Below are 11,477 nucleotides of genomic sequence, written 5' to 3' on the forward strand. Positions count from 1 at the left end.
TCCAAGCCACACAGACCAACCCTGATGCTGCTTTCATGCTAAGTTTAGCATGAAAGCAGCGTCAGGATTGCTGGGAAGCCTGTGCTGGTGTCCCATTGAATGCTGGGACACCACAAGAAGACCAGAGGAGCAACGCGGCAGGAGGCAGTGGAGACTGGAAAAGGTACGTTTTTGAAAAATTATTTATTTTTTAGTTATTCCCGCCCCCTCCTCTTCTCCCATCCCTCACTCTGCCCCTCTCCTTGAGTTTTATTAGGGCACAATATCAAGTCTTTTACCGTATACACGTTAGAAGGATAGAACACCGGAGTGGGTGAAGCCAAGTCTGCTGACGCAGAACTTTCAAAAGTTATGGCTTAATACTGGCTGTTGTACACAATGGGAGGGACAACTTCGCCAACCTTTTCCGCAGTTCCCCCTCTATTCTCTTTCCAGCCATGGACCTAAGTAACTCATTTTTAACCAGTGATTTAGACAATTGGTCTAGACTCAATGGATTGTCAAACAGGTCCTGCCTATCAATTGCACATAAGTCTATTTTTACTAATGTCAGCCAGCTAATTTTGTGGGCCCATGATAGATTTAAACAAATGGTAATCATCATTTGTGTAAGTGCTGCTTCCTGCCTAGACCAGACTGACTGCCACAACAGAGTAGGGGCCAGTCTTATAACATCTTCCAAATAGCTTAGCACAAATTCCTTGTCGCTAGTAAAGAAGGAACACTCAGAGGAAGTGACAGAAGTCTTCGTAAAAATCTGTTTTCACTAGTTTGCTGCTCGGGTGATCAGAATATCCCCACACTCCAGTGCCATAAGTAACAAGCAGTGTAGGCCTGGCATTATAAATAGTGATAGCAGCGTGCAAGGGCATAGACCCTAGTTTAGCACCAAATCTAAATCCCAAGCTGCTGATAATTAGGGGTGTACGAAATTTAAGTAATTTGCTTTTGTGTAAGTACACAAAATTACACAAAGTTACGTGTAATTATGCAAAAGACAAATCTGTAATTTTGAGGTATAATATAGAGTGAAATGCATCCTAGTGTCAATTATTGGCATGAGGATGCACTTGAACAAGTGTGCTGTAAGCAGCAGCCTATCGCCTTCTGTTTTTAGGCCGAGCATTGCAGCATGCAGGCGCTGCTTTTCCGACGTGTTGGTAGGTATCTGGGCTTTTAACCACGCCCACCTCACACCCATCACTACCACTCGTTCGTGGGCTTGCTCTTCAAAAATCCTTTGATGACATTAGTAAATGGTTTACCTTTGTCCCTCCTTGGGGAGGTTTTGTTACCGCCTTGGCCATCGCCCCTGTTACTTGGCTAATTTCACTTTTGCCGATTAGTTTAACTGCGAGCGAACTTTTTTCCCTTTTGTGTGTTTCTTCACGCTGATGCTCATGGCAGCCGTGGCGCTGTGAATCGTCTCCCTTATGTGAAACTGTTTAACTTTAAATTTTCAATTTATGTGGCAAGAAAATTCGGGTTAGGAGTTTACAACGCTAATAGCTCTAACACGAGCAGATACGAGACCAATTGCATTGCAAATGCTTGTTCCTTGTAGTTGCAGTATTTTCTTTTACCATAAATTGTACCAGTTACAGCAAATGGCACCAAATTATGCAAAGTGGCGTAATGATGTAATTTTGGTAACCGCCCATAACAAGCGTAATGCATCATTCCTGAAGTCACACCAGCATCATTTAAATCTCACTTAGGCCTATTCAAAACATTGTGATATGTCAACAGTGTAAAATATTACATCCCTGATTTTTTATCTCTTTTCCAAGGGTCCCTGAAAAGGAAGTGATCCCGGGCATCATTAGACAAGGAACAAACTGCCTCGAGTCGCGGGGAGAGGACACGGCGGGGAACTCTCTTGCGAGTGTGGGGATCTGCAAAGGGACGGTGAACAACCCTCCAGCCGCCCAGGTATGACTTTATGGTTTACCACACAACATCCTCATACTCCCTGAGTTTACCACACAAGACAAGTCTTCTCGGTCTTTCACACACAAAATACCACCCACACTGACTCGGCCACACAAGGCACTCCCTCCGTCACTTTGCCACTCACAGCGCTGTCCTCTTGAGTTTAAAACTCAAGAGCAAGTTGCATGTCAATTAGCCACACACATCCCTCCTTGCCTTTGCCACAAGACACTCTTTGTCCCTTACTTCTAGGTATACAACACTTTATCCTTGTATTTGCCAAACAAAATACTCTTTCCCCTTTAAATGTAAAATAGAAGACACTGAAAGATCGTCTTCCCCCTTTAAACAAGCCACAGAGGGCAGTGGTCTTGATAGATTGTGAGACACTGAGCACCAGTCTTTCTTGTCTCTCCCACACTAGACACTATTCTCATTGAAATGTGTCACAAATGACACTGGTCCTCACTCCTCCTTGAATGTGCCACAAAGGACACTCACCTTCTTGACGTTGCAGAAAAGAGACTTCTCCTACTTGACAAGAGATGGATTTGTCTCAAAACATCATAAATAACACTATAGCCTTAGATCCCGCCGTAGCGGGCTCTACCGGCTATTAAAGGCCCGCTCCAGCATTAAATGCCTGAGCCACGCAGGGCAGAATGTTCTATTAAATAAAACAAATTGCTCACGGAGCCCGAGGGGATTAAAATCTCCTCGGGCTCCATGAGGCTTTGTTCACAGCTGTTGCTGTGAACAAAGCAAACATTGGAATGTTGGCGCTGCGGGCTTTTACCGGCCAGTAAAAGCCCGCAGCACTCCATTGTTTTCAATGGAGCTACCAACGTTCCAATGTTCTAATACTGAAGATAACATGTCCCAATGATTAGTTCGACAATGAATGCATCGAAAAAGGAACATTTCCCAAAGTGTTCCTAAAAATTATGAAGGAAGGACAGTGTGCAAGAAGAAAAGTGTCGGGTGTATACTACAAGGTGTAGTGGTCAATGGGGTTACGGGATGCAGTTAGGGCTATAGGATGAAAGGTTTACAGCTAATGGCTTGGGGTCCTGGGTTAGAGGTTCAGGGTACAGCATGCAGGGGTTTATGATGTGAGGTTCGGGTTAAAGGTATAGGGATAACACTAAGGTTTAAATAGTAGGTGTGTTGCAAAATTTGCAAACTTTGCATAATTGTTCAAAATGTGGGCAAAATCATGTCAATTGTGGACGCAAAGACATATATTTTGTGCTAAAAAAAATTGTGCAAAAACCACACATGCCGCAAGCAACAGATACTCGCGTTCTGGCCATCTGTGTTATTCCCAAGTGCTTGCAATAAATTTTTGCCATAAAAGGTGCAAAATTACTCGATATGGCATAATAGCATAACTTTGGGAATTTTGCACAGTTCCTGAAATTACGTAAATTACACGGGATACGTTTAAATGTGTTGGGGTTACATGTACATGGTTAAAGGTATGAGATACGGGTTATTGGTGTATGATATAGCGTTGATGGTTAGGGTTAAGGATATGGGATTAAGGGCTATGGATTTGGTGTGTAAGGCTATGTGTTGTGGGTGAGGAGTTTAGTGTTTGCGGGTCAGGTTTAAGGCTACAAGGCACATGGTGTAGAGACTAAGATTTTGGGGTCAATGATTGGGTTACTGGTTAAGGGGATTGGGTATATCATTATGGGTATAGGACTAAGGGTTCGGGACAAGGTGCTGAGAGTATGTGGTTATGTATAGGTTTAATTATATCAGGTTCAGTTCTATGATGATGTTAAGGTTAACAGGTTACATTTAAAGGTTTAAAGATAGAGGGTTGAAGATTATGGGTTCCAAGTATAGCATTATGTGGATGGGGTGGAGTGTTAACCCCCTTGAGTACATTCGTTTTATATTACCGTTAGAATTGCTTTTCACAGAACACTGCACGTAATTCATTTCAAAGGAAAATACAACACATTCAATTGAATCTCAAGGTAATGCAATTAGAAGTGTTAATAAAATTGAACTGATGCCTTTTCTCCATTAAAATTTTTTTTACAAAGTAGAAATCCTCAGGTACTTTTCCAAACTATAAATCTATATACTCCATTTCTTTCCTTTAACACACTAAAGTCTCTTCCTCATTGACGTTCCACACAAAAGTCTCCTCTTTCTTCAATTTGCCACACTGGAGACTCTCCCGTCTTGACTTTGCTATGCAGGGCTCAGTTACTTCTTCTGTGTGCCCCAGTAGATACTCTCCTCTGAACGTGCCATGAAAGACGCCATTGCTCCTTGACATTCTGTAGGTTTAAGAAATGTTTCTCCTTGATAAGTGTTTTTGCCCCTGGCCCATTTGGAGCCACGATGTCCATCCTCACACTTAAAACTGGGTAGATGTGTCACTAATGCCAACCCATGCCTTTTATGTCCCATCTTTCCAGGAATGGGTTTTCAGTGACCCCCTGATCAGACAACAAGACAAGTGTCTCTCCGTCGCCTCCTTCTCCACCGGGTCCCTCATCATGCTGGAGCCGTGCAACCAGAAGGACGCCAGACAGGTACCACCGGCACCTAATATCTTCCCCTACCTCACCAAGCACAGGGACACCTAGTATTCTATAACTATTCTATAAGTTTGACAAGAACAGCAAGCTCCATGGAGATGTTTCTGTAGGATTGAAATCTATATCACTGTGCAACCAACAGCAGTAATGATCCTTGAATGAATAAGCAGGTCTGTGGTTGTTGAACACGGATTTATTTTCCAAAGGCTATTCTCTTTTGAGGCTATCGATATATAAAGGAATCATTGAAGAGTGCAGGTGATAGTCCGGGTAGTGCAGGGCGAGTACAGAATAATAAGAAACCCAAACATTTATGCACCAGAAACTGAGAATAGCACAAATAGTATACATTTTGTACCATTTTATTAAGCAGAAACTGGGATAAGCCTGCTGACGTTTTGACCCCCTTGCCATGATTGCAAATGGGTCATCATTAGGACAATGATATTGGAGGTAATTACTTGGGTCATCATTCCAAGAAGATTCTTGCAGAGTTATCAACAAGTGAAAATGGAATAAAGTCCTGAAGGTTGAATGGAAATTCTTAGTTTTTAGTAGGTAAGGTTCAGGTAGCGAAGAAATGCAAGCGAGCTGCACATGTTTCTGTACAGAAGTTCCTCTTGTTGGCAGCAGGAGGGATTTCCATGTGCCAACAAAGAGAAACACCAGGTCCCTAGTCTGGTCCACGTTGAATCAGGCAGTCTGCACCCTTTACAGAATACCATCTGGCCCAAATTGTCAAATAAGCTATGTCGAACATTCAGGTGAAGGATTTGTGGGGTACAGGGTAGATAGAGGACAGGTTGAGTTTTAGGGGTGTTAATGAGAGTGGACATTATTCTGTAAAGGAACCAACATTCTTAAAGACCTTCATTGTTATCCAAGTGTTGCGTGTTGTATAAAATATCTTCAGAAAATTGAGAAATTAATTAGTGAGTTGGGTTTATGCCCTCGGCCCCAGGTCACCTGCAGATTAGAGGCTCCAATCCCATAGCGACAGCTTAGGAGGGTGATTCTGCGGGAATGCATACATTGCAGTGTATATTCTATTGGTCAGAGGTTTCAATACCAGCATGATAGTTTATTAGGTTAATGTACTGTATGCACTTTGTTATGTGTGTTGTATGTTACATATATGATGAATCTAACTCCAAAGAGCAGCAGAGCACTAAACATTTTTATGTCAGCAGAAGCATCACAAACCAATGGATTGGGTGGGGGAGGCGTTTCCCTTGCTTGCATTAAGACCCATGGCACCTTTGATACACCACTGACTGGAGATGCTATTCAACTCTTATGATTGCTGCAAATAGCTGTGGTACTACTTTAATCAAAGTTGAGTCCAGTAATGCAGGTGAAATATACATTGACCCTTTCTTGCTGTATATGAGTGGGCTCTGAAACCCGGTTTGAATGGATGACAGTATGTGCATGATTTTTATGTTGGTGAGTCTGTAGTGCATTACAATGGCCTGCAGTTAGTGCCAGAGTGCCATGAAAAACAGAAGTTACAAATAAACAGGGTAACCCAATATTCCCCACAGAACTGGGTAAACTAAACTGTAAAGCACACAATGTTCATGGAGGAATCATTTGCATACAAATATTTCAGCGATATTAAATACTATTAATGTTGTAATTAGCCAAAGATTAAATTCCATAAATGAATAAATCTTCAAACCGCATGTAACTTGTTTCTGGGAAAATTAAGATTTTTTATATATTCACTAATAATATATACATCAACATAGCAAAGCAACAAAGAGATGTTTTGTGTTTTTATACAAATGCACTGGTGACCCCTCTTGTCCACAATTTTTGATCCCTTTTGTCCACAATCCCTTTACATCCAAGGGACAGAAGGAGAGCACCAACCCTCCTGACTCTCCAACCACAAAAGGTTTGAGTCCTGTATGCAGTCTTTCGAACAATCAGAAAATCATTCCTAAGGGACTCCATCAGCTCATGTGAAGAACTGCATCATGGAGAGTATAAGGTCGACGTTTCGGGCTCCCAAGGCTCAAACCGTCCATGAGACCATCCTCAGGACAATGTGTCAAAGGGGATTAAATCACAAAAATTGTTGCTTTCAACATCAGCTTCCTAGAACAGCACTGCTTAATTCTTTTCATCCGGCACATACAACGCTAGTGAGTTACTCCAGTATAAAGAAAGGACGATGTAATTTCACCACAGATACGTAAACTCCCACCAGGCTCGAATCAATCATAAACCTTTTGTGGTTGGAGTCAGGAGGGTTGGTGCTCTCCTTCTGTCCCTTGGATGCAAAGGGATTGTGGACAAGAGGGGTCACCAGTGCATTTGTATAAAAACATAAAAAATCTCTTTGTTGCTTTGCTATGTTGATGTATATATTATTAGTGAATATATACAAATTCTTTATTTTCCCAGAAACAAGTTACACGCTGTTTGAAGATTTATTCATTTATGGAATTTAATCTGTGGTTAATTACAACATTAATAGTATTTAATATTGCTGAAATATTTGTATGCAAATGATTCCTCCATAAACATTGTGTACTTTACACTTATGAATAACAGAAGACCATACAAAAAATCCACATTTATGCTGAAGGAAGAGCTCAGGTGATGGATTTTAGGAATGACCCTGCTGCCTGGACAGGTCCTTTAAGATGAGGATGAGAAAAGTCCCAGAATACAGTTCCAGCCTGGAGAGACTCTCAAGGCAGGTCATCCTACCGTTCCACATCTCCGAATGCAGAAGTCTTCCCCTCTCTAACTTCCATGACAAATGTTAATATTAATTGCAGGTACCAATCTGTGTCTTCTACCTTCTTTATTTCATGCATGAGAAGCAGGCAGAAGTCAGAGCAGCAAATGGGAGTCATGAGAGTGCCAGTCGTGGCACAGTGATTGGAGGAACAGAATCATGGTGATGCTCGATGCCAAAGAGCCCATGAAGAATACATACGAGGCTCCTTAACTATAAGTGAAACTTGAACAGCATTTCACGCTATAGTGGTCTTCGACTTCCCAGCCCCTATTTTGCAAGAGCTTGTAGCTCCTTCTCTTCCAAAGTGCACACAAAGGCCACAAATGAAGCTTTGGTTGCTTTGCTTTGAAGATAAAGTTAGGTAGGCCATGTGTGGACTTCATGAAGCTTGCAATCCTTCTGTCCTGGGGCACCTATATTTATTTTATAGAATATTGGGCATTTCACCAGAACTGGTGCATATAGGGTACACCGAGAACAGGCAACGATCATTTAGAGGGATGGTGGGAAACCATGATTTTTTGTGTGGTGAATAAGAAGATGCAAGTGGTCAATGCAGAGAGAGACTGTCAATCAATATTAGTCCATCACTTTTTACATACACCACACCAAGGATCACAGCTCTGCTAGCGTCTGTATTTGTTTAGAGTGGTCACTGCGTGGACTTTGGGATCTTTGTCCAAGATGAGGAGGTTCTGTTGAGGTAGCGCACACTGAGTCGCTTTATAAAATCGTTGTTGGATACAACTTCCAGTGCTGTACACTCCATATATTCCTCCATAGGGAATCCTTGGTTGAGACACAACATACACGAGGGAGGCTCTGCAGTTTGCTGTGTCTGATCCAAGGCCAGGGACAGGCTGTGCCCTGCAGGTGGAAATCCTTCTCCAAGCCAAGAACAGGCTGCACCCTGCAGATGGCAACCCTTCACCAAGAACAGGCTGCACCCTACAGGTGGCAACCCTTCACCAAGAACAGGCTGCACCTTGCAGGTGGCAACCCATCACCAAGAACAGGCTGCACCCTACAGGTGGCAACCCTTCACCAAGACCAAGAACAGGCTGCACCTTGCAGATGGCAACCCATCACCAAGAACAGGTCGCAACCTACAGGTGGAAAGCCATCACCAAATAGTCCTTAGCAAGAATTGTGTGTGAGACTCCTCCTCATGTAGCATTGCTGGACGACTGATGCTTTCCCTATTGTACCCTCTATAGAAAATTAACTTGTTTTGTGATAAAACATTTGAGTTGTTCGGCCTGTCCATGCTATGAGAGGCTGTGATTAAAGAGCCTTGAATACATGGCCTTGTTACTTCACCACTGGGTGGCATTGTATTTTTGAAGTGGGCGTCCCTGTTATATCTACGTCAAACCAGAAGGGTGGAGGAACCAATGTGCTGATTTTATTGAAAAGAGCTATTTCCGAGTATTTAAGAGGCTCAGAGAAGGTATCGTCTAACTGAACCCTGCCCTTGGACAGAAGAGTACTCCAGTAGGGATGGCCCTCAGTCCCTCAGGCCCTCAGAAGGATATCGCGATTTCTGAAGAAGAACATAGGCTGTTGTAGGAACAAAGATCCAGTAGGGCATCATTAGTCCACGCTGAACAATCCCTTGCCAGACCCTTGGCATTGTGGGCGAAATTTCTCTGTGATGTGAATTTGCCGGTCCGTTCTTATGTATTCCTTCGCTTTGAGTCTTCATTTGTCAGTGACTAAGAAGTACTGGATCAATATCTGAGACGCTAATGATATTGGCAGGACCAGGGTGGCCTCAGCTGTCAGACTCTCTCAGGTCACGAACCTCCACAATAGGAGGCCAGGAGACAGGTCTACCTCAAACCATGACAGCTATGGTAGGAAATCACTATTTATCGACTGGGCGGTTGGCGGCAAACAAGAATCAATGACTTTCGATCTTGTCTCTGAGAAGAGACTGAGATCACCATCAAAGAGCCAAGAAACTCAGAATGTGCAAAGAGGCAGGGTTTTGGACAGAGCCACTTTAACCCTTAAACTTCTCTCACTTGCCCGTGACCTAAAAGCTCATCCAATCGCTATGTAGGTTTCAATGCTCTTTGTTGGAGTTCTCACGTTATTGGTTCCCTCCTCTCGCTCTGTATAATCTTTTCACCATCCATCTTTTCTTCACCCTTCTTTTTCTGTTTCAATCATTTTACTATGTTTTTCATTTTTTATTTTATCTTTCTTCTTTTCTTCTTTCCTACCTTTATTGTATCTTTTCTTCTTTTCTTTTGTTCCCCGTCTTTCATTCCTTATTCTTTCTTCCCCTCTTTTTACTGTCTTTCCTTTATCCCTTTCTTGCTTCAACCCTTACTTCTTCCCTTCTCTTGGCTCCTCTTTCTATTAATCTCTTCCCGTTCTTTTTGTTTGGGTTGCCCTTATCTTTCACTTCTACTTTCTTTACGTTATTGCATGTAATTTTCTATCTTGCCATCTTTTTTCTTTATTCCTTCCACATTGTTCTTTATTAAGCATCTTGTCTTTCTTGATCCCAGTGCTCTTTATTTCACTTTCTGACTTTCTTTATTTCTACCTTTACCTTTCTTATTTGTTTTCCCTTATTGATATTCTTATTTTCCTTTGTTCCTCTTCTTCCTCTTTATTTTATCCATTGATGTTTCTGCTTCGCTGCAGGACAAATCGCTACATATATACTTTGTGTCTCTCATCTTCCAAAAAAAATCTTCATTGATAGCCACATTTAGTCACCCCCATTTCCGCCAATTATCTTCTGCACGTGCCCCACACGTTAATAAAATAAATTCTGATTGCAGAACATATCTACTCAAATCTCCCCCATTCATACAATTTCTTGTTTATTCCAAGTAATTCACATGTTTGTCCTTTTTCCCTAACCAGAAATGGAAACTAAAGGGGTTGTTCCTCCAGCACTTCCTCAGCGGCCTCTGCCTCGACAACCAGTCCTCGCGGGTGGTGACCAACCCATGCCAGTCTGATTTGACAAGCCAACAGTGGGAGTTGCTGCAGGCCACATGATTTTGTCCCAGAAGTCACAATGACACGCCTGGACTAGTGCGTACCATTTCATCTGCATGAGACTCTGGGACTGGACGCGGGAGGGAGTGGGGCGGGGGGAGGGGTAACAAAGCAATTGTGTTTCCAGCTCACCGCCTTTTTGCAACTGTGATCGGCTGCAAGTCATTTCGGTGGACAACAGCGTTGCTTTTTTTGAAAAAAACTTCTGCAAAAGAGAAAGGAAATCTCAACTGAAATGCTTGAATGCGCCAGCCTTCTCGAGACTGCCCCGTGTACGTGTGTGCATGGAACGTGCCAACCAGATTGAGGATGGTCAGCTGACTAGCACGCCTAGGCGTCCTCATTCCAGCAGATGTACAACCAAGATGGCCGCTGACCTCATGGACAAGTTGTTGGGGCATGCTGCCCTAGTTCTGTGAACTCTTTTGGTTTGGGGTTTGGGAATACTTATTTTTATTTGATTTTTTGTTGCATTCGCTTCAAGTATTTATCGCCTGTACAAAGTTGGTCCAGAAATAAGCCCTGTGGAAATGTTAGCGTGCACCCTCCCATACTTTTCAGACTAAGGGAGATTGTGACAAGCCGATAAAAAACAAGTTTCATTTTTTGAGAAACTTGGAGGGGTATTGCTCTAACAACATTTGCAGTCAAAACTATTAAAAAAATTGAAAAAAAGATAAATGCTAATTGTCAGTATTTTTGTGCAGATTGTTTCATTTTGCAATGTTTGAGCAACCATGAGTGGAAGTGGTTGGTGCATTTCTGACGGCAGGTGGTGTGTATGCTCGCTTCTCACAGCTGCCTCTGTTGGAAGTGTTTGAGAAAATGGTTATGTTTCACAGAAGGTAGGAGTACGAAGCAATGGGCTGCACATAGGCAATGAGCCCTTCTTATCCCCCCTTTAAAAGTAGACGTATTTATGTTCACTATTGCCACCACAACCAAAAATTCACATTACCGTAAGGCACGGATGCCCAGCCTAAGCTCCTGAGGGCCAGATCCATGATAGATTTTCAGACTAGCCATCTTGGGGTTGATTCGCTAATGTAAATGTGCACTTTTGTGAAAGTTTACGATTGTTTGCTATTCACAAAGGGATTTTACGAATACTATCTTTAAGACTCTGGAGGCTCCATACCTAAAAGTATAGGACAGTCCTATCTTTTTATATGCGGAGACTTCGCAGTCATAAAGATAATAATAGTAAG

At 42.5% G+C, this 11,477-nt stretch overlaps 1 protein-coding gene across 1 annotated transcript in view; it reads left to right on the top strand.

The window, feature by feature from the left end:
• Positions 1-10,950, top strand: part of GALNT16 (polypeptide N-acetylgalactosaminyltransferase 16) — a 386,127-nt gene extending 375,177 nt beyond the window's left edge. The window contains exons 13-15 of the mRNA XM_069208972.1: positions 1,791-1,932; positions 4,371-4,487; positions 10,132-10,950. Of these exons, the coding sequence (XP_069065073.1) occupies positions 1,791-1,932; positions 4,371-4,487; positions 10,132-10,269 (397 nt within the window). The 3' untranslated portion in view covers positions 10,270-10,950. The remainder of the gene's footprint in view (positions 1-1,790; positions 1,933-4,370; positions 4,488-10,131) is intronic.
• Positions 10,951-11,477: the final 527 nt, after the last annotated feature.

The sequence above is a fragment of the Pleurodeles waltl genome, chromosome 9 (assembly GCF_031143425.1).
Source record: "Pleurodeles waltl isolate 20211129_DDA chromosome 9, aPleWal1.hap1.20221129, whole genome shotgun sequence".
Lineage (NCBI taxonomy): Eukaryota > Metazoa > Chordata > Amphibia > Caudata > Salamandridae > Pleurodeles > Pleurodeles waltl.